General features: G+C 37.5%; 1 protein-coding gene across 1 annotated transcript in view; it reads left to right on the top strand.

The window, feature by feature from the left end:
* INSC (INSC spindle orientation adaptor protein) overlaps positions 1 to 23,264 on the top strand; it is a 61,512-nt gene that overhangs the window by 35,120 nt on the left and 3,128 nt on the right. The window contains exons 8-10 of the mRNA XM_054390756.1: positions 12,789 to 12,960; positions 14,134 to 14,312; positions 21,533 to 21,599. Coding sequence (XP_054246731.1) covers positions 12,789 to 12,960; positions 14,134 to 14,312; positions 21,533 to 21,599 — 418 coding nt within the window. The remainder of the gene's footprint in view (positions 1 to 12,788; positions 12,961 to 14,133; positions 14,313 to 21,532; positions 21,600 to 23,264) is intronic.

The raw sequence follows: 23,264 nt of genomic DNA on the forward strand, positions 1-23,264 counted from the left end.
CACATTGGACAAGCAGCTTTCATAATTCTTCTCGCTCAGCAGGGGACTGTAGCATTGCATATCTGCATTTGTATCCTCATGTAGACACACTTACTGAATGGACCTATGTCCCATGCATTAAATAGCATAGCTGTAGCCACATTAAGTGTGAGGAGAGAGAGAGGGGTGAAAACACTTACTGAGACAGGCACATCAAAATCTCTGCTGAAATTAGATATGTCAGTCTGACTGCCCCATCCTGCTGCAGACTTCATGACTCAGTATGTATGGTTGATGATTTTTGTGACTCATTAGAAAAGTCTGGAGAGTTTACTACCCAGAGCCTCCATTTCTTGTTTGCCTAATCTTTTAGCTTGCCTAAACCCCCATGGATTTCAGAGACCTCTGCAGGAAGAAAAGCATGCCTACAGAGATATGGATTTACACTTTGGAGCCTGTAAATTCAGTAATGGCATTATTTCCTGTTCTAAGTCTTCTACCACATTTATTTTCCTGTCTGAATTAATGACGATTCTTGGAATTTTCTAGTGCTCTGTATGGTTTCCTGTATATCTCTTCTTGCTTTTGTAACACTGTCTTTCAATTTTTTTTTTAAATATATTTAATTTTGAAGGACTGAACTTTCACAAATGCAGATTACTAAACAGCAAAAGGAGAAAATCTTTTTGTCATTCATCTCACTGCAGCTATGGGATTCCTCACCAATGTAAAATTACACTTCCAGAAGTACTGAATGACCAGTGGGGTGTGCCAGTTGGAAACAGAGAGCTCTGTATGTTCCATCTGTTGAGTTTTTGATTCATCTATCAATGAGCTGATCTGAATTCTACCAGTGGATAACATGATGGAGGCTGCTAGGCAAAGTGACGGGCTTAGTTTGATCTGGTAATGAATATTGGTCATCTATTGGAACGAGAATTGGAACCTGAGAACACTTCAGAAAACTTTCTCATCACAAAAGTGTCCATTTTCTGAGTTAGCTTCTCAGTTTGATGACTTCCTTGGGCTTGTTTTTCAGTAGTGGTTCAAACTATCAAAATATGTAAACCTCAGTTTATGCTTAGCTGAGACCTTGGCTCTTTTCCAGAACCGCTTTTGTAATTCTAGTAGTCCCACGAGTGTTACTACCCTCCCTTGGGTTCAACATGGGGTTAACAAGCTTCTTGCATCACAGCACTTATCAGTGTTCACACTTAGGCAGTGAGGCTGTAAGAGTTCTGCTGTGCCACAGGGTTCAGCACAGGTGTAAGCTGAGAATCTTATCTAGCTGCAGGTACTAAGGAATCTTTGCAAATCAGGTCATAGCAGTGTCCCCAAGATACACAAGCTCTAGATACTGTTACTGAGAGGGAAATCCACCATTTTGTATTCTGCAAAATCTTATTTTGTACAGATACAGTTGCTTAGTTCTTATTTTTCACACGTTTGCTAACAGTATGGTCAAAGCCTCTTTTCCTTCTCTTCAGTACCCACCATTGCAACACGCTGAGAAACTGCCTTACAAAATGGAAAAAGTAGGTACAGGAAACCTTAATTATGGTAGTAGCTTCAACCAGTTCTATTACTGGGCACTATTAACCTTTCAGTAGATTTGCTTGGGTTTAATTAATACTTACAAGTTTAATTTTCTCACCCAAATAGCATTAAATAAACACAGAACTGTTGCAGGTTTTTCCAGTCAGTATTCCAACTGTTGTGTGAGGGCAAATGCTAACCCTTAACTGAAGCTGAGTTTTCTCCCAGACCTAGCTGAAAAAAAAAAAAACAAAAAACAAAAAACAAACCCCAAAACAAAAAAAAACCAACAACCAACCAACCAACCAAACCCCAAAACCCAAAACAAACACACAAAAACCCCATCAAACCCTAGTGTAAGCTAATTGGACAAATTATCTGAAACTCAGTGCCATTTCCTTGTGATGTCCCTTTAAAGTTTGGTCTGGAAGTACTGAATCACTCAGGTAAAGTATCCTCTGTGTGCTCCTAACAGAAACAAAGGAAGTTAATTGTGTAAGTTTTTTACCTTCTGTTTGTAATGAGCTAAAAGCTGCCCTGCAGCTTAGCTGAAACTCACCCATGATATGTATAAGCCTCCCCATATTTCCTTAAAAAGTGAAGGTTAAATAATAATGAATGGCAGGTGATGTAGAAGCATGTTTCTGTGACAGAATATACATCTTTTTTTCTTAGACTTCTTTGCAGGATACTGGTTAGACCTGGCACTCTGCCTGATTTATACTAAAATTTTAATGTTTCCTAATGTCTACAAAAATATTCAAAGAGCTGTTGGAAAAAACAATCTCATCCATTTAAGATAATGATCCTGTTTTTGAAAAACTAAACATCCAACAGCATTCCTCATAGACTTACTGTATCTTCTTTTGTCAGAGAGTATAGCTCTTTCACTGACTGTTCCTTCCCTTGCCAATGCTGTCTAGAGACTTTCTTCTTCAGAGGGCTTTCAGTTTGTTCCTTTGCAGTCCCCTGGAATGGATGAGCAAGATTTTGTATAGATCAAGGACATACTCCTATGCAAAATCAGTCTCAATTTTCAGAGACACTTTGCATGTCTTCGAATGGTGGGTTTCTGCCTCCAGCTTGTGTTTTGATAGGTAAAGTCGACAGACTACTCAGGGCTGATAATAACTTGGGCTGAAACTTGAGCTGAGTGTTTAGTGTCAGTCTTTAATCTGGAATCCTGAAAACTCTTAGGTTATTGTGCATAGTTGATTTTGACTCCTCCCACCTTTAGACTTCAAGCAAAAGTTTGATTTTATAAGGATCTTAGGCTGAGATGAGGTCTTGGTCCTACAGGATCAGCATGGGAAATTAAGAAGGTAGAAGGAAGAAATTTGGTACTTAGCAGGTTGTGGATATCCACTGATGATCACACAGAAATTTGTTTTTTTGAATTGATGTGATACTTAATTGCCATTACATTACAAGTTGTCTGATAATGTAGTTCCAATGTTACTGCCATCCTTCTGATGTGCACATGGTTTCAGAACACTCAGGAAGAGAGTGGAGTGTTGTCAAGGTCACCAGTGTATTTGTGGTTAGTTTTACTCTTGTGATAGCTAAGATGTTATCAAAGCACTTTAGATAGAGACAGGCTCAGGGAATGGTTTGGTTGGAAGGGACTTCTAAAGGTCATCTGGTTCAACCTCCCTGCAGTGAGCAGCAGCATTACCAACTAGATCAGGTTACTTAGAGCCATGTGGTTACTGTCTCATCAAAGGGGATAGGTCAAAATAGGGTACTAAGCTGATTATCAGTCATCATGGAGGAACAGGTTCACTCAGGGGGTTAAAAGGCTTATTAAGGTATGAAATTAGGAAAGAATCTAAGTAGTACTCTGCTTGAGACTTTTATTGGTAGTGATCCACGAGGAATTGAATCCTTCTTGTTTTTCTGTCTCAAAGATGATTATCATAAGGCATTTTAGGCACAGAACTGAGCAACAACTCTCTGAATACGGTTTACAAACTTCACAAGAATGAAGTGCAAGTTTAAAGTAGTTTTTGCCGATGTGCTGTCCTGTGCAGCATTGAGTTATGCAATAGTGGCACCCAGTGGAGGCTGCAATTACAGCAAAGTTTCCCTGGCTGCTGGGTAAGGCTTGCCCAAATTTAGTTTAGTGCTGCAGGAGCTGATTCGGGAAGGCAGGTCTATGAGGATGAAAGCTGTGCACAACTTAGAAGCATTCTCCTAAATCAAGAACCCATACCTGTCAATTGGCTTTTAATTTGAAAAATCTTAGGCTGTTTCTGCATTTATCTATTCACAACAAGCTCTGGATAGTGTGAGGGCCTTTTCTCACAGGGTAGACCCTCTGCTTTAGCTACATTAATTCAAAAACCTTAAGCAATATCTAACGCAAGAGCATCATAGAAAAGTGAAGGAAAACTGCCCTGAAAGTTACTTGAATAGCAACAGCCTCAAAAGCTTGGAGAGACATTGGAGCAGCACAAGTGCACGGGGCAAGGGACAACAAGTGGCAAGCACGGCTCCTGATTCAGTCACAGGCTGGGCTTAGATGCAACAGTCTGAGCAGGGTGTAAGGTGTGAGACAGGAGTGAGAACAGGAGGAATATGTGTCATATAGATGAGAAGGAAGTCTCTAGGGAGTATAGTTTAACGTTCTAAATTTTGGCAATACCAACAGCAGTGTCACCAAAAATAAATGGACAGCTTAAAGGATGTAACAAGTTACTTTCCTGCTTACTTAGAGGAGGATTTTTGAGGAATTGTGTTGTGGAACTGACAGGGTTTGACTTTTCCAGCCCATGGCACTTCTGGGTCAGATTCCTTTGAGAAGTGCACCCTACACCTTTACTGTTCTGACTTTGCCATCTAAGTTGTATTGAAAGTGGTACTGCTGTTACTCTGAGGAAAAATTCTGTGTGCTCTTGCCCTTTCTTTTCAAGGTCCTTTAAAAATGAAATAATGCACTTGCATTTAATTTTTGGTGCAGTTTTAACACGTTTCTGCTAGAAGGATTTCTGTCTCATATGAGCTAGTCAAAATGAAGACTTGCCACAAAATATACGAAGAAGTTAAGGCACCTAGGACCTAGGGCATTGGAGACGGCATTAGGACTGAGAAGTCCAATTAATCAATTGAAGACTTCCATCCTGAAAAAGGACAGGTAATTGAGACATACTCATGTAATTACAATTGATTTTTCTCACAGGAAAAAAAAAAAAGGACAGAAAGTATGGCAATCGCTGAAAGTGGTAATGGCAAAGGAAGTAATTTCATGTAGAGATGATGCTGGCTTTTTTTTTTTCCCTTTTCCTCAGTTTAAAAGAACATTCCAAGTGCTGACTTCTTCAAATCCTAAAAAGAAGTCAGTCAGGGTAAGTCTATACCAATAAATGGTATGTCAGAGTTGCAGGATAGAGAAAATAACAGAGAGAGGAAAGATATGTATATATGAACTCTAATATTTAGTACTTGCTAGTTAGGCAGCTTCTGTTGTAACATCTCTTGTGAGTATTCTGAGAGTAAGATACTGGCTCATAGGTTAGGAAGACTATTAGAAAATCTGTCAGTGACTTGATGACAGAATCAGAACAGTATTTGGGACGTTCCTCAAGAGCAGCTTATTTGCCCAGATTCTTGCAGCATGTGGAGGTTTCATCTTTGTCATAATCCTTACACACCTGCCTCCCCCATCCTGATAACATCCTGGGCTATCGAAGCCAGAATCTGCTCACTAGGTAAACTCAGTTTCAGTGAGTTCTGACACAGTTTTCTGATGTGAGATCAGTTTATGAAGATAAGCCTTACTTACCAATATGCTTTTGAATGCAGATTGGAACTGCCCCTGTATCAGTGTGCTATGTTGTATCTGTCTACCTTTGTTGGAAAAATAATCTCTTTTGAAAGTGTAACCAAATTTGTTGTTTCTTTTCTCCTCCAATGCAACTTTCAAATGCTAGCTTAACTTTAAATATATATGTTTGTTATCCTCGATAGGGATTCTTATTTGATTCCTGGTGATGCAACAAACAACTCTGGGTAGAAGAAAAATAAAAATTCAGCTTCTAAAATATTTCTTTTTCCTCAGCCTCTTAGCATTTTTCTTATTTCTTCAAATATAGATACTATATTGATTCTATGTTAGACCAAAGAGTAGTACTGGAAGGTGCTAATGGAGGGAAAAACTCCTGAGATCATGTTACCTGCTGGCTCATAGGACACCTTTGACTGCTCATAAAGATTCCATGCAAGCAGCAGATCTCGAACTGGAATTTCTTATGCTTAAAGCAATTCTGAAATTATTTTATTACCACTGCAGTCATAGGAATAAATCAGTGTTTGCAGGAGACCCAAGGAGATTTTCCTAACTGTCAGGAGAGAAATCTTAGGACCAAATAGCTTAAGTCTGCTGCAGCCAGTAAAGTTCCATCAATTTTCACCAGATGAAAACTGTTACTTTTTTACTTTTCTGAAATTCTTGTTTGAGTAAGGGTAGCAATTTCCTCTGTTATTACAACACAAATGGACTCTTATTGAGTCGCTCACTAAAAGTTTTATAGCTAAAGTGCTGTGAGTGTTTTCATTATAAATGGCTATCATAAAGTGCTGTAACTTGCTTGTAAAACTTCTCTGCCAATAAAACCCTGGCACATACAAGGTTGGTTCTGGAGCTAATTTATTTAAATTAATTTATTAAAATAATTGAGCAGCCATTGTGAGGTAACGACTGTAGCAAACAATTATATTAATGCTTGGTGCCTCAGTGGTTTTCTTAAAAGCAACAAAAAGTTGTAGAAAGAACAGTATGAGTGAAACACCGAGTAACTTTTAGCAATTATGTGAATTTAGACATAAAGACATTCTTTTGACTGAGTTGCTGTATATATTTAGTACTTTCTATTATAGTATGTTGCATTTAATTAGCACATATGTGATTCAAGTACTGTAGAGGCATTTCAGAGACTAATTATTTAGGTTAAACTGACTGAAACCATTGAAATTAAAAGGATTTGCAGGAAAATTATTTGGGTGAGGATCTGTTTCTGAATGCATTCGCAGCATCTCATGTTTAAAGCAACAGTAAGAAAGCAATGTCCTGTGCTATCTCCATTGCTCTTTCCCTCTACCTTTCTAATGTGACTCTCTACTTCCTGCTGTGGTGGTTTCATTTTCACACCTGAGTGTAGAGTTATGTTTGTTTCTAACTTCATGGTATAATGACCTGTTCCAGAATTTTAACCTCATGAGAGTAAAAGTTCTATGTGAAATCACAATAATAATAGGTCCTTTTATTAGCTCTTAAGCATACTCTTGTTAAAATTTGAATGTATTGACTTAAATAGATCCAGAATTCTGCCAGAAAGATTATCAGATAATTTTCTTGAGAGAAAAAAGACTCTATGACAAGCCAGATTAGCTGATAATGACTGATTCTCTGGCTGTGACCTCTGTGCTGCTCTTTTTTTGGATAGAGGCACTTTTTATCATTATTGCAGGAGACGAAGAGAGTCCTCTAAAAATGTGCTGTGCATGGGATTTTTTATTTTTTTTTGTCTCTTGTGAAGAGGTACACTAACAGATACTTCTCGAAAATAAAATCTATGGTGTCACACTAAAACCTAAATAATACAAAGTAATCAAACTTGTTGAAAGAGTGATCTTGTTTTTTAAGTGCCAGACACCAGGTGTTTGAGAATATGCCCTCATGCAGTGAAGTGTCTGTGACATTATTTATTTAAAACTAGATGATTGGAGCATGTTTTTTTTTTTCAGTGATCACATCTCATTTTCCTGTGCATAACCCTGGAGCCCCTGTTTGTTTACAGGAATAGTTGAGTGGGGTTTTTTACTTTTACTTTTTTTTCTCTTTTTTTTCTTCTTCTTTTTTTTTTTTTTTTTTTTTTCCCTCAGACTATGATCCCCCAGGGTACATAAAAATGAGGGCTATGTGAAAAGTACTAGTGTATGGTCCTTCCCTAATTCAGTTTTCAGGTCCCAGTATCTTGTTCAGCATTCTTATATAACATATGACAGTTCCTCTCATCGTGTGGCTGAGTCCATTTTTTGTCTGTATGGCTTTATTTAATGAAATTCAGACCCCAAAGTATAATATATAAAGCCTTATACATTATTTAAAAGAAACAAGCATAGACTTTCTGGAATTTGTAATGCAGATATTGAGAAAATCCTACAAATAGAGATCAGTTCCTACAGCTTAAAACCATGCCAGTATATCCAGCCCTCTGAAATGTAGGAGAGACTGTTGGCCACATCTTGCTCTGCAGTTTTTTTGTCCTGTAGCATGGCTGCAAGATTGCTACTTAGGCATCGCCACATTTAATGCATCCTTTGTGCTGATACAGGCAGCTGTCTCCTTTTTTAACTTTGAGAGAAGAGGGTTTGGGTTTTTTGTGGCATATAATTACATTCCTCACAAAGATCAGATAATCTTCATACTGCCCCTTGATGGCTAAAACGAAGGAAGAACAAATTCCTCTTCATTGGTTTGATTATGTTCCAAAGGAGGGAATTTTTAAAGGGAAGATTTAGTTTAAGTTGCCACGAACCAAAGCTTAGAGACAGCTTAGATACAAAGGTTACAACCAGGAGTTTTAAAGCTACAAAGTTGGGAACCATTCAACCTTTATTCAGCCCCATGATATTCTGCAGTGTATACAATATAGCTTATAAGTTAGGTCCCATGGCCACTGTTGTACAGCAGTAGGTATAAAAATCATTGGAGTCTGGTTCACTGGTCACTGCTGCTGCCATGGAATTGCTCCAGTAGCTTTGATTACTTGGAATAGTATCTGTGGGCATTTTAATGGCATCACTCTATTAATATATCATCTCATTTGAAAAATAGCTGACCAAATCTTCATCTGGTATAAATCAGCACAGCTCTCAGTTAAGGGAGCTAAGGCAGTTTATATCTGCAGAGGAGCTGTTCAAATAGGAAAGATCATCACATGCGAGAGAGAATAATTTTATCCTTTTCCCTACCTTTATTTCAACAAAAATTAAATAAGACTTCTTCTACAGGTGTAGAATAAGTTATGGAAGTTGACACAAGATATACTTCAACCTTGATGATCAAGAATTCATTTAATGAGTAACAAGTGATCAAAATGGATTTATGGATCCATTTTCAATGAAGTTGCAGAACAGTGAATTGACTTTGTGTTTTATAGGATAGTCTAGGGAGTGAAACACATTGTGTGCAAAGAATGATAAGTGGAGGATTCAAATATTTTCTGAATATGGTAATGTTTTATTTCTTCCTTCCTTCCCTCTCTGTCACACTCTTCCTCATCCTATAAATGTTAATATGTTTGGGCTTTCACCCAGCTGTGCATTTTCTAGTTAGTCTGCTAGTGTTTGCATCTTCACCTATATAGTTAACCAGTCCTAGCTTCAAGTTGGAAGTGCTAATACACAGCATGTGTGAAAGCATGAAACAAATACAACTCTGTCAGTCCTTGACTCCCTGCAGCCTCTGCTTTTGAAATTCTCCTCTACCCTTCTGAGAAGGTTGAGACAGTGTTTAAGAGGTGATCCACTTTTGGTTTTGTTTCCACATTTGTTGTCTTATATTCGAATCTCAACGTCTCCCTTACAATCCTCCTTTAAAACTGCTGTAGGACCTGCTGTTTTGCCCTACCAGAAGCATCCAGTTGTACGTTGAAAGTGCTATTCACAGATTTGATAGTGGGAAATTTGCTAACAGCCTGTAAGGCATTCCAGACTCAGCAATATGACCCAGGAGATGAATTTGAGAATGAAAAAAAAAACCAAACCCACAACAAAACCCAACCCCTGCTCTCCACTACCCTCCCCCAAAAAAAACCAACAACAAACAAACAAACAAAAAAACACCCAAAAAAAACCCCCACCACCAAACCAAACCAAACCAAAACCCCCACCAAAACCCTAAAAGCCTTTGGGAAAATTTACTAATGTAAAGATCATCTGAGTGTTGAGAGGGGACAAACAGGAATTTTGGGGAAAGTCGTAGTATGCGTAAAGGCTTTTAGCAGCATTTAATACAAATGAAGATGGGCTGAAAAGAAGGAAATAGGTTCATCACGTGGCATGGAAAGTCTGCCTTGAACCTCCTTGTGCGAAGTAAAAAGTCAAAGATTTGTTATGTCTAATATTTCAGATCGTGAAGTCATTAAAGTAATTCATCCCAAATTGTGTCTTAGTATCCTTAAAAAATACCTAGTTTTATTTAATACTTCTAGTAGGAAGAGCAGGTGTCCTGAAGAAAGAAGAGAGCTGTCCCAGAACTCATTCATTTCTGTTGTGGAGAAAAATTATTTTCCTTTCAGAAGGCTTGATCTATGAAGTGAAGTGGTCATGGATTTATTTTGCCACTTGGATTAAGTTTCTGTAACAGGGCTGTGTTCGTAAGGATGGAAGTTCCTGGCATTTTCCCAGTTATCAATATTGAAATATTGGTGATCGAGCATTTACTGAATGCTATTCCTCAAATGCAGGGTCTCCACAGCATTTTGTTGCATTCATGGAATTCATTTGTTTGCATTATCTGGCTAACTGGTTCTTTTGTATTGCCAAGGTGATGAACAGATTTGACATTTAGCTGATTACTTCACCAAAATTAAACAGAAAACAGGGCAGTGATCCAAAGTTCCTTTCAGTGTGAAAACTAATTATAAAAATGCTTTGAGCAGCAATTTCTTTTTGGATGTTAAAGTGCTTTTATTAGATTGTTCCCCTGTCATTTTGAAATTTATTGCTAGACACTTATAAATGGGGTTGCCTGCTGAAGTAGAATGATTTTAGTTTAGTTCCCACGTTTAAGAATGGAGACTTAAGTGTGTAGGGCAAATTTTAGGCTGAATTTGTTAGTATTTCACATGATATTGAATAGAAAGGAAAGAAACTACCTAGTGCTGGTTTCAGGGATCCAAAATACATATTTTACCTTTTTTTTTTTTTTTTTAATGAATAAAAACATATATGTACTTCTATTTACAATTCAACAATTCCCAATTTCTAAAAGTAATTACTTAGCATATATATAAAAAAAAATCAAATATGTAATTTAAAAGTTGGGTACAGTCTTGTATTGTGAGAAGCTTCTCTTTTATGATGTAGATACAATCAGTGGTGATGGGAAAATCTAGCCAGGTGCTTGTACCCATCTTTCATAAGCCATTGCTTGCCCTCCAATAGCATAAAACTACTCTAAAGCCATTTTGTCGAGGTCACTGAGTAAGAGTTGGCCAAGTGAATTTTAACCAGTCACTTTAGAGCTGGAGATTGCTGTATTCTGTTACAAATCTAAGAAATTTCTTGAGAAGTGTTTTTGGAATGCCTCAAAATAGATTTCACTTTTTACACTGACTGTTGTTATTAGCATCCTTCGGCCCCCAGACAAGGTGTGATCTGGGGAGGTTTCAAGGTGACAGAGTTGGGGGGTTTTGCATACGATATTGTCTAGCACACTTTGGCTACTAAATCATCTTGTGAGGACATATATTAATTCTTGACACTGAGATCTATTAATATACCTTGAAGCCAAGTGAATTATGTGAATCTGCTGTTTCAAGCTGTAGAATTCTGCCATAACTAAGAGGAAATATTTTGCTGTAGTTAGATTAATGTTGAAAGCTTGTCAAGAAAAAGTTTAATGTTGAAAATTTATTCTTCCTCTTCTTGCCAGTACTTGAGCTTCTGTACTAAATCCCATTTGTAATCTGAGGGAAAATAGAGATGTAATTTCTTTTGTATTTATCTTTGTTATTAGAGTTCCAATGATATAGTCTATTGCCTATTAAAAAGTACATCCCAATGAATAATCTTCCAGAGGGTAATTTTTGCTCCCATCAGTCTGAGGACTTGAAAAATATAGAAACTGTCAGTACTTACCAAATAATTTAATTCATCCCCACTGCAGGATAAGCAATTAAGATAACTCAGCATTTTGTATTAATGAATAAAAACCGTGAATAAGAGATTTGCTTAATACCCTTTGTGGAGATAATGGATAGGACTTCACATGCATGTTCTGAGGCAGCTTTGAATAGACAGAGAATGCAGTGTGAACAGACCTGGAAAACAGTCTTGGTGAGTGCACGACACAAATGTGGGTTTGGTTTTTCTTGACTGTTGAAGTCTATTTCATTGCAACTGCACATTTTTTCAGAACTTCAAATAAATAAGGCCAGTTTTTTTAAAAGTTACCCAGTGAAGTCTGTAAAAGCTCTGATCGTTTGTAAACTGTCCTTGCATCAGTTTTATGCTCATATTTTAATAATGAAATAATGTGGATTTGACATGAACACGTCCACGTTTAAATACATAAATCTTTATGCTCTGTCCCCTCTAAGCACATCGACCTACCTGCCTGACAACACAAATTATTCAGGGTGTGTTAAAGAGGGGAAGAAAGATAGTCCTGTTAATCTGAAAGTTCATAAGTTGTCTGAGTCTGCAGAGAACCTTCCTTTGCTGGGTTTGGTTGTTAGCCGCTGACACATTTCTGCAGTTTAAGCAGAAGTCTTTCGATGTGCCAAAGGGTCTTCCATAACCCAGAGCAAGGTGTGCACCTATGATGTATCTGTATAAACTGTAAGGAGTGAGTTTAGAACACTTCAGATGTGCTAAAAGCATAAAAGCTATGCACATGTTACTGATTCCGCCCCCCGGGCGTTTCTCTTACAAGTAGGGAAGGGATATACAGACTTAGCTCTGATGTGGCACCTGTGTAAGCTCATCAGGTGCAGTTTGATCAGGGTTTCTCCTTAATAGTATTTTTTTGATTCTGCATTGGCTTTGAGGCAAGTTCACAAAAACCAAACAAAAAGTCCCACCGAGAAACATCAGACACAAAAATCTGAAGAGCTTGCTTTATGCTCAGGCTTGAGTCTCACAGTGAGACACACTCAGAGAAGAGCTCAGGTGAGGGTGTGGCATAGTAGCAGTTAGCATTTACTTGCCAGAGCTTGGTTTGAATTGATGCCTAGCTTCAGACATTTGTCAGAAAAGGCTTGTTGGTTTGGCCAAAAAATGAGTTCAGCCGAAATATTAAGGAAGAAGGAAATGTAAGACACTTTGCTGGCCAACAAACTTCCATGCTGAACTCACTACTATTTGCTAGATTGAAACTTCTGATGTTGTAAATACCACCAAGTTTAAGTCTTTTTTTTTTTTTTTTTTTTTTGAGAATAAACTGACTTGTTTTACCACAGACAAGAGAAGAGAACTGTAAAACCCATATCTGGTTGCAGACATATTTTCTGGAGTATTTCCAACTCACACCTGTTGTTTTTCCATAGGTTGATGGGATACTGTGCCTGGCTGACATTCTTACTGATAACAGCCACTCTGAAGCTACTCATGCAGAAGCAGCAGCAGTTATTGCACAGATCACATCTCCACATCTCACATTCACTCAGCATCTCAGCAGCTTTCTGGAAAATATGGAAGAAATTGTCACAGCACTTGTCAGTAAGTTCTTTATGGGACTTCTGAGTCTTTCCAGTTAAAAGAACTGCTTCGGTTAGGACTCTCTTTTGTTAGAAATACTCCCTAAATAATGTTTGCCATTTCTCTCCTTAACAGATACATGAAATCAGTTATTTATAATTCTGAATCAGAGCAATCTGCAGTTACAAAAGAATTTTTATTCCAGTTGATATTTAAACAGAGTTTATGCATACTTGTCAAAATAATATCTGTGGGAAATTGTACTGTAAGACCCACAGAAAAGACTCAACAAAGTATCCTCTTGTCCTATGTAAAAAAGCAGTTTCTAACAGTTGCTAATATTTATGCCTGTTGTATTTTCGAAACTTGCTAGAGCTCCAGCTCAAAACTGCACCTAAATTCATATAATACTTTAGAAGAAAAGTACAGTGTGGTATAATCCATGGGTATTGTGATGAGAAAAAAACCAAATCTTTCTTGTCTAGGCTTCTGATCCATGGTAAAATGAGCCAAAAGTGGCAGCAAGGTTTTCCTTAAGATGGGTTAGTAAAGATACTTCAGAAAATTAAGATGGTATTTCTCATTACTTTCTCAAGAGAGGAACCTCTTATTTCTGGCACTGTGCTCCATCCCTCTCAAATACCAGAAGCTCTCATTGGGGTTGTTTAGCCTGGAGAAAATGAGGCTGAGGGGGAGACTTTATTGCTCTCTACAACTTCCTGAAAGGAGATTGCAGCAAAGTGGATGCTGGTCTCTTCTCCCAAGTAGCAAGTGATAGGACAAGAGAAAATGTCCTCAAGTTGTGCCAAGGGAAGTTTAGATTGGGCATGAGAAAGGGCTGTCAAGCCCTGGAACACGGTGTCCAGGGCAGTGGTTGAGTCACCATCCCTGGAGTAATTTTAAAGATGTGTAGATGTGTCACTTAGGGAGTCACTTAGGCACATGGTTTGATGGTGGACTTGGCTATACTAGGATAACAGTTGGACTTGATTTTAAAGGTCATTTCCAACCTAAACAATTATATGAAACTATATAATTGACAAAGCAAAGATTTTCTTTTGTTTTGGTTTTCATGTTGAGCATTATGTGCTTGGTCTTAGATGCTAGGATGACTAACACAAGTTGCTGTAAATATTGCTTTGAAATTCCTAAGCATGATTTTTGTAATAAAAGCTTATTTTCTTGCATTCCTAGAACTGTGCAAAGAAGCGTCATCTGGTGAAGTTTTCCTGCTGGCTTCAGCAGCTCTTGCCAATATTACTTTCTTTGATACAATGGCCTGTGAAATATTGCTTCAGTTAAATGCAATGAAGATTCTTCTAGCAGCATGCTCAGACAAACACATAGTGGATACTCCATATTCCCGAGATCAGGTGAGTGGTTTCTCAGCAAGATGCTGTCTGAGCACATTTGTGTAAAAGTCAACACATTTCAACTCTGATTTGACATAGTCAAACCTAAGCTGTTTTCATGTTGTCTGTTCTTGCTTTTTTTCAATATATGGCTCTTTATCTGCTTCTATTTCTTTTTATGTCGAATATTCTGAAATACCACAGCTTTTAATGTGATTTAAAAAAAAAAACAAAACAACACCCCAAAACCTAAACCAAACCCAACAAACAAACAACCCCCACCCCAAACCAACAAACCACCAAACAAACAAAACCCCCACACCAACAAAAACCCAAACCCCAACCCCTCAATAAAAACAACAATCAAAGTTCCATATTTCTAAGACACTAGAATTATTTGTTTTTTTCCCTGTATCAAGGTGGCCAAACAGTGAGAGAGGACCAGAGAAGCTATGTAACCTCAGTCTTTGGAGGTATTCAGAACTTCACTGGACAGAGCTTTGAGGCAAATAAGATATATACGGAGTATATATGGAGACTGCAGCCTAAATATACAGTTGTCAGTTCAAAGCTGAATTAGCTCCAAAAGCTGATGAATAAGGATCTGATCCTCAGCCCATTGACGTCGGAGGGCTTTGAATCAATTCCTAACTGCGTGGTAGATGGTTTGCAAACTTTACTGCCAAATATTGCTGATGTACTTTTGGATTTCCTTTTTTTTCCTTTTTTTTTTTTTTTTTTTTTGTGTCAGTTTTTAAAGTAAAGAGACACAGAAAATTAATGGTCTGTGCTAATGCACAGATTAAGGCAGAGAGAATTCTTTTGTTCCTCTCAGGTACTGCCATGCAATGAGATGCTGCAGAGGCACTGCTTATTTGGCATCTTAGTGATGAATTTTACCTCAGCAGAGTAAAAAGTATGATGAGGCTTGAGGGTTTCAGTAGTTATTATTAAGGATTGGTGTTTGCTGGTCAGCTCTGTTAACCACCTTCTTTTTATGAGACATTGTGAATATAAGTAAAAGTCCATACCTTGAGTCTCACAAGTCCATCCCATTTCTGTCTCTGAAGTAGCCAAAAGATGATTTATGCTAGACGTGGGATCTGCACTGCTGTATAAACCCTTCAACAAGAGCCAGGCCATAGAAATCAAGGTATGAGGACCTTAGGGTTACTAGGGCTGCTTTAGTATATATTAATAGCACACTTAGCCATTTTCCAGCTCAGGAGTATTTATGAAGAGATGGAGTTAAGCCATAGTTGCTGTTTTGTTCTTTGAGCAGTGTCAGGGACATCAGCTGTAGTGTTTAACATGGTTGTACACTATTATTATGCATACACAATTCTTTAAGTTATTTAATTTTTTTTTTCATCCTGTACACACTTATAGTTTGATTTCCTTATTTATTTATGCCCTCATCTTAATTCTGGTGTCAGCTATGAGTTTGCTTTATGGATAGCACTGCAAGTCTTTTCTTTGCATGAGGAAGACAGACATTTAAAGAAATACCTGTGGCTTCAGGAAAGGGACTAGTTCCATCCTGTTGTAGAGCACGTCATTAGTTAGTAGAATAGAGAACTCAATGGCTTTCTTCCTAGAACTATCATCTCAATTAACCCCTTACATTTCTTCTTGTAGTGAAAGACCAGATCAGAAAGGTGTGATGTTTTCTGTGGTGTGCTGACTCTTTGTTATTTCTGTGGCAATGAGGACTATGCAATCCTGCTTTGTGTTCTTTTGTAACTGAGCACCTGATGTTCAAATAGAATCCAAGTACTACACATCTTGTCTTGAAGAGCTGTCAGTGTTACTCATCAAGCAGCTTGGGTAATGCAACAGCCTTAAGAGAAAGTCTTCACATTTCTGAACTAACAAGTGTTTGAGTAGATTACTCACCTTTCAAAAGGGTAGTTGTTTCAGTGTTGTAATGGGGGGAAGGATGTCTGTAAACTATGACAATTTTATGGAATGTTTTTAACTTGCTCTGTGCCTCACCATTGCAATGAGGACAACACACTTAGCTAGAGAAAAAAGCAGCACAGCATTGGATCAGAGTATTTGGAATTGCCATTTTGGCTTTTGATGTATATACTTGATTGTCTTTTAGGTACATATTATATTTACTGACTTTTCCCATTATATATATTATTATGTCCCAACAAATAGACATGTAGATTAAAGTGCAGTAGGTTTGGAAATGTTTTGAATCAAGGTATTATTTTGAAACACGTAACCATGTGGAATATGTTTTTGTCTATTATGAGTGATCAAGTAGTCCTGGCCAGTAAAATAGATGAATTAGGATTAAGCCGTAGTAAAGGTTGAGACAAGTAAGAATAAGATTGACAGCAAATACAATAAAATATGGTCTGATTATAATAAAATGTTGTAAAGGAGCTCTTCAAACTTGTCCTGGTTTTCATACCGAGCTTTAAGGAACACAATTATCCTGTAGAAAACTACCCAGTCTTTCTAAATAAAATACTAATTCAGCATCACTACTGATTTAAGAATATTGTAATTTCTAAAGTAGACTGCAGCATACTCACTGTAAGCCAATGATGGGAAAAAGATGGCTGGAATTCAAGAGAGAAACAGTGAGTTTTGTTTTCAATTGTGCCATTTAATCACATCTTAAAGTCACAGTACAGCCTTTTAATACAGGCTTTCCTAAGGACAGCTAGCACTGGTTAGTTATCACTCTCCATGACAGTATGAATAAACATTCTGCTCGTGGGTACATTGTGTGTTGCCTGTAGAGAGTATTTTCCTGCAAACAACAAACTTTTCCTGCTTTTGGTATCTGAAAGCAAGCCTCCCTCTTTCATTTGTCAGGCAATGAGTGGTGGACTTAATGCTGAACAAGACAATCATTGTCCATTTTACAGAAGCATGTATTGCTCTGTAACCAGCATTATTACATTGAGATTGCTTAGTTTTATAACAAAATAATTTGTGTAAGATATACAAGAGATGTAAGTGTCATCAGATAAACTGGTAATTTCCAGATACACAAGCCTCTCTCTTTGGGTATGAATGTGTCATGTTCTTTTTCATGCTGCAGATATTTGGGGTTTAGATAAAACGTTATTTACTTCAAAGGAGTATCAAAATAACCTTTCAGAAGGGTTCCTGCCTAAATTCAACAGTGTAATGGATACAGTCAGGTATCCTAATGGCATTTAAGCACTGTCAGAAGAAGGGTTTAGCTCAAGCCCTCATCATTCAGGGCCTTCTTGACTTGAACCATCATCTTAGACTCTACATAGGAATATATGAAATATGTATGTTTGTGCACAGTATGTTTATGTATAGTATTTTTTTTCTCTCTGCATTCCCACTTGTCCCTTCAGTGTTGCTAGTATTCTCACCTTACCTGTGAAGGTGTGGAGGTATATTCTTAACAGCTTGTGATCTTCAGCCAGAGAATTAATGTGCAGTGAGCACATCCATTTTAAACTGGTTATTTCTAGGTCTAAAATCAATGAGTTAGTTTTCAAAAATTTTGAGGTGGAGACAGGCTTTGGAGTTGGATGGAAAAAATGGAAATTTTTTCTGCCCTTTTTTTCCTGCTAAATTCTTTCCTATTGGTGTTTGGAAGATGCTGCAGGCACTGAGGACAGTTGAAGAAGAGTCCTTGTTTATGCTTCAAGCAAAAGAGTGTGGAAGGGGGAGCTCCTTCTCCCAACTGGGTCAGAAGAGAAATACCTCTTCCACTGCTGCGCCATCAGCAGGTCTTTCTCAGATCAAAATACATGTAGTGCCCTGGGACCCAATCACCTATGCATGTTATGCAAAAGCCAGTGACAGGTTTGCAAGCAAAGGTTTCTGGTATGCCCACATCACATCTCACTTCAGTAGCCCTAAGCTTCCTGTCTAGTCCTCAAATTATTTTCAAGATCAGCTACAAGTAACTCTTAACAGTCCCAAGTGGTTCAACAGCATGTTCCCACATCCCTTCTGCAGTTTGACATACCTCTGGCCAATATAAAAATGTAAGTAGCAGTGTTGACTGGTGGTGTGTGGTTTATGTTAAGGGATTATTACATTTCAGTAGTCCAACACTGACTCTCACTCTTAAACATTACATTTTTTGGAAACAAAATGACAGCCTAGGCAGAAAAAAAAGTCTGCCTTTCAAATTTAGATTTGATGCAGGACAAGGCAACGTGCTCCAGCTTGCAAAATGAGGATTAGTTGGAAGAGTAAACTCTCAACTCAGTTGAAGGACTCTGCTGTTCTTTTCTAGCTTAGTGTAGTCAGGTTTGTATTCCTGGGATCAGTTCCTAATATTGCTGCTGCTCTGATTTTGAAGCAGCAATTTAACTTTTCTGTATTTTTGTTTAATCATCTGTGAAGTTGGGCAGACACTGAACTTAGTGTGGGCTTTCTAGAGGAAAAGTGCTATGTCAGCACAATTCATTGCAGTTTTGATTTTCTGCCCTTGCCTGCCAGGTTCACAGTACAATCAGGTTGGTGCCGAGCTGTTTACTGCAGAAACTATACACAATTTGCTTCAGGCTGTAGCAATCTTAAAGCTGTAAATTTGAGATGGTTATATATGCATTTTGCTGCATTTCTTGTCTTCAGTCCTCCAGGAAATGAGATGGCAGATTTCAGATGACCTCTGAGTTTTGCCACTCACTTTTTTTTTTTTTTTTTTTTTTTTCCTGAGACAGAATCACTGCCCAGGTGAAAGTTGTGATTTCAGTCTTGGTTTTGAGCAAGTGAACTCCTAAACAGTTTTGCTGCTATTCTTTCTAGGAAGGCACCAAAAATCACTTCCTGATCACTCTGCTTGAGTTAGTGGCAAGTTGAAGTAGTTCTTTGCACTTTCTGCCTCCTTTAAAATAAGAATAATTAAGTTTCCTCCCACATACTCAGCCCCCGATTCCAATTAGATTAACTCTGACTCAGTGTAAAGCAGACTAGAACTGAAAATATTGTAGTGTGTGCCTATGTATCATTAGACAAAGAAATAAAATCTACAATGGGAGAGATGCCACTGGAAAAATACTATTTGTGGATTTTGACCAACTCTAATTTCCAAAAGAAATGAGACTTCACTAACATCAGTGCTGATGGAAGTGTTGCTCTTCAAAGCAAATTGAGTTTACTTTAAGTTTGTTTTCCTCTAGAGATTTCATCTTTAGTATTAAAATTCCTTGAACTTTGGTCCATATTACAGAGGAAATATTTGTGTAAGATGCATGTATATTGAATTTTAAAATAGGCAAGTCTAGCAGAAATACAGCTTTTAAAGTAAACTTTATTCAGCTTGCCTGTTAGGTGATTATGTGCTGTTTCATGGTACACTGTTTACAGCACAGGAGAATGTGTCTTGTTTTTTAGGACACAAAAATCTGCCTATGTGGAGTGAGTTAATCTACAGTTTGACTGCCTTGCAAGACCTACCAAGAATTTAAAAGATGATATAGGTAGAACTTGACTGTTATTGGTGGTGAGACTCTTTTATCAAGCCCTCTGGACAAGGCTACCTATGAACCTATTAGGCTAGTTCATAAATACGTTGCAAAATGTAGGGGGCCACATAAGCAACACAAAGGAAATGTAGATATAACCTCAAACAATTTTTGGCGTCAAAAGATACACACAAAATATTTTTATGTATGAAAATACTTATTAGACAAAATAACTTGAAGCAGTGGAATAATTGGCATGTATTCAAATTGTGGTTAATTGAATTCTCATCTGTGGCTTAGAGAGCCACATGGGGTACAGATTCTGCATAGAGGAAGCAATTTTCATTAACAGGATATAATTTAGAATGAGAAAACATATACACTCTGCCTGAAACACAGTTAATAATTAATGTGGAATAAATACATAGACATATAACAAGTTGCCATATTTCTACCTGTCACTCTGTAGTTTCAGCAACTCATTTGCATCCTAAGTTAAGTATATTTATTCAGAGAGATGACACAGTAACACTACCTTCGAAAGTGGAAGACCTTTATGTCACAGCATCCAAAATGAGTCATCCTTGTTATGAAATGGCAAAGTGAGATCAGAATGGTGATTTGATCTCATGCCTACTTACATCCAAGAAGTTTGCTTGTTTGTGAACTTACACTGTACCATTAAAAAGCAGATAACCAGCTCTCAAATTTTTGGTGCTGATCAATTTTTCTCAAGTAGAACAAAGAAAATGAAAACATCTTAAGAAATAATATTATTTCAATATTGTACTCTGATGACCTTAATATTTGTTATTTGGTCCTTCATATATGCCCTTAATATTGATATGTTTGCATACAGAAAGCAAGTTATTTGAATGGTAAAGTAAAATAGAATATGTGGAGATGTGACACCACTGAGGGAAAAGGCGTGGTTGAAAGCCAACAGCTCTATAGGACCCGGGCTCTGTCATTGGCTTGCTGTTGAAAAGAGCCAGTGCTGGATAAGAAATTCTGTAAATAATGATCTCAAAATTTGTTTCTATTGGTATGAAACCTAATCTTGGCTTTGGCTCAGGAAAGGTATAAATGGATTTTTTAAATCCAGCTCATTTGGGGACAGTGCTTTGACATGCACACAACTTGAGGCTTCAATAAAACTGAAAAGTATCCCTCAAATGCTCCCTTGAATCAAGGCTCAAAACTCCAAATCTGTTGTGAGGATTTCTCAACATTTCAGCCTGAGCAGAAAGGCAGCAATAACTTATCACTACAGAACATACTTTATGTGCTGTTGTTTAGCCTTCACCGTGAGCTCTGCCTGAGCTGGAATTGTGACTACAGGATTGGTCCTGAGGGCAGGCACCTGCTAGCTGCGTTCAGGACTTCAGGATTTTTTCTGTTGGTTGGGGGGTTTTGCCTTTTTTTTTTTTTGTTTGTTTGTTTGTTTGTCTGTTGGGTTTTTTGTTTTATTTTGTTTTATAAATTTGTATCTTCCTCTTTGACCACTGAACAGCTTGACCACCGAACAAATTTTTTTTTGCACAGATTCCTATCCAACAGACTTCTATGCATGAGTATAGAAGCCTAAGAAAAAGTGGGTTTACTTTTCTTGTCTGGATTTCAGGTAGCAGCCATATGTACAGTAAAGATCCCTAGGAAATCACAGAGGTGGGAACAGACTGATCAACTACAAGAATGCTTTTGAATTTTATTGGGTTTGCCATGTTTCTGCCATACTAATTTTGTAAACCACAATGGTATTCAATATTACTGACTGGTAGGGTTATATTTCATATTTTCTTTTCTTTTTAATAACAGGTAGTAACAATATTGGCAAACATGTCTGTCTTGGATCAATGTGCTTCAGAAATCATTGAAGGAAATGGTATGTATTTTACCTGAGTTGTGTGCGTGATTGTAGAGAATGTGGGGAGATGGAAACTTAATGGCTGCAAGTGAAGGAGAAAGTCTTTGCTAATGATCCTTCATTTTTCATCCTGTCTCTGCTGGATACTGTGCATTGCTGTATGGTGCAAAGTGAATCCTCAGGGTGGTTCTGTGTAACTGAAATAAATTACCACTGCTTTGGAAAACTTTGCTTGTATGGCCAATTGTTGCTGGTCTCTGTCTGAGCGACTTATTGACAGATGCAAAGCAAGGTAGTACAAAGTATTTCAAGAACGTTTTTTCTGGTGATTACATTGTATAAAGTAACAATTCTTACACATTGAAAGGCATCATCTGATACCCAGCCTTGCTCACCTGCATTTTGTGTCTGTAATTATAGGATTGAGTAGAGAATATCCTGTTGGTGATTTCTCTTTGACTTGTGCTATGTCTTCTGATTTGCTGCTGTTGGCACTGACAATTCAGATACTGCCTGGAATATTTTACATTTCTTTATCATTAATAGATTGGTTATGTAACTCGGATATCTATTTACTTGAGCACACCAAAAACTCCTTTGTTGTTTGGGACAGGTGCCTGAGCATATTTCATCTGCTTTTATTACAGCAGAAAACTGACTGAAGTTCATGAAATTATACTAATAGCTATGCCAGCTAGGCCTAGCTTCCTGCTAGATACTACAGTATGTGGAGATGTACAGGTGGCTTGGCAAGCACAATGTGATGAAGGAAGGTTTGCACATGCACTCAGGAATGGAAGCTCACAGAGGCATTTGCCCCCAGGCTTTTAAAAAGGGTTGACACTCAGCTTGTGTAGAAAGGCTTTTTGGTTCTGCCTAATGTTGTAATAATCAGATGCTGGTCAGAAGCCAGATTCACAAACTGAGAAGCATCTTTGAGTCTTGGAAAGTTTAAATAAATTTTCTTCTCAACTTTGACTTTTTTTTTTTTTTTAATACGTTGATTGAGTATTATCTAGCTGCATGATTCTGATGCTAATTCTCTTAATTATTTATGTAAATGTTCCAACAGTTAAAATCCTCTGACGCTACCTGAAGTAATCTGAATGCCTAATAACATGTGCAGTCTAATAGCACATAATTGTTGTTACATTTAAAATAATCTAGAAAATAGAAATCAGTACAGGCTCACCTGGTTTTGTGCTGCTACAATAAGAATATCAACTCCTACAGGAAATAAGTTAATGAAACCATTTCAACGTGGATGACATTGTCTCTTCGGAAGTGGAGAGTTAGCTGCACAGTAAACTTCAGAGGCAGAATTTCACCATTTCCATTGTTAAAATGATTCCCCATTCTAAAATACCCTTAAAGAATTTAAGATAAAATCTTTTGAAGACTTTTAAATGCTTACCAAGAAGAAAAAAAAAAGTTTCATGGAAAACAAAACTTCATGTAGAGTCCTGAAATATGTCACTACAGATTTTTAGGTTAGTGATTACATTCAGGTTGCTTTAGAAGCAAATAAGGAACTGCACTTGGTTTAACTGAAACAAATTTGTGAAATCTAAAAGACCAACTTTTTTAGACCAGCCAAGAAATTGGAGAAGGGAAGAGTTAGTGTATTTTCTAGTTCCAGAAGTTCTATAGCTTCCCAGTGAAGACAAACTTTTGCACAGATGA

Source organism: Indicator indicator, chromosome 21 (assembly GCF_027791375.1).
Source record: "Indicator indicator isolate 239-I01 chromosome 21, UM_Iind_1.1, whole genome shotgun sequence".
NCBI classification, from domain to species: domain Eukaryota; kingdom Metazoa; phylum Chordata; class Aves; order Piciformes; family Indicatoridae; genus Indicator; species Indicator indicator.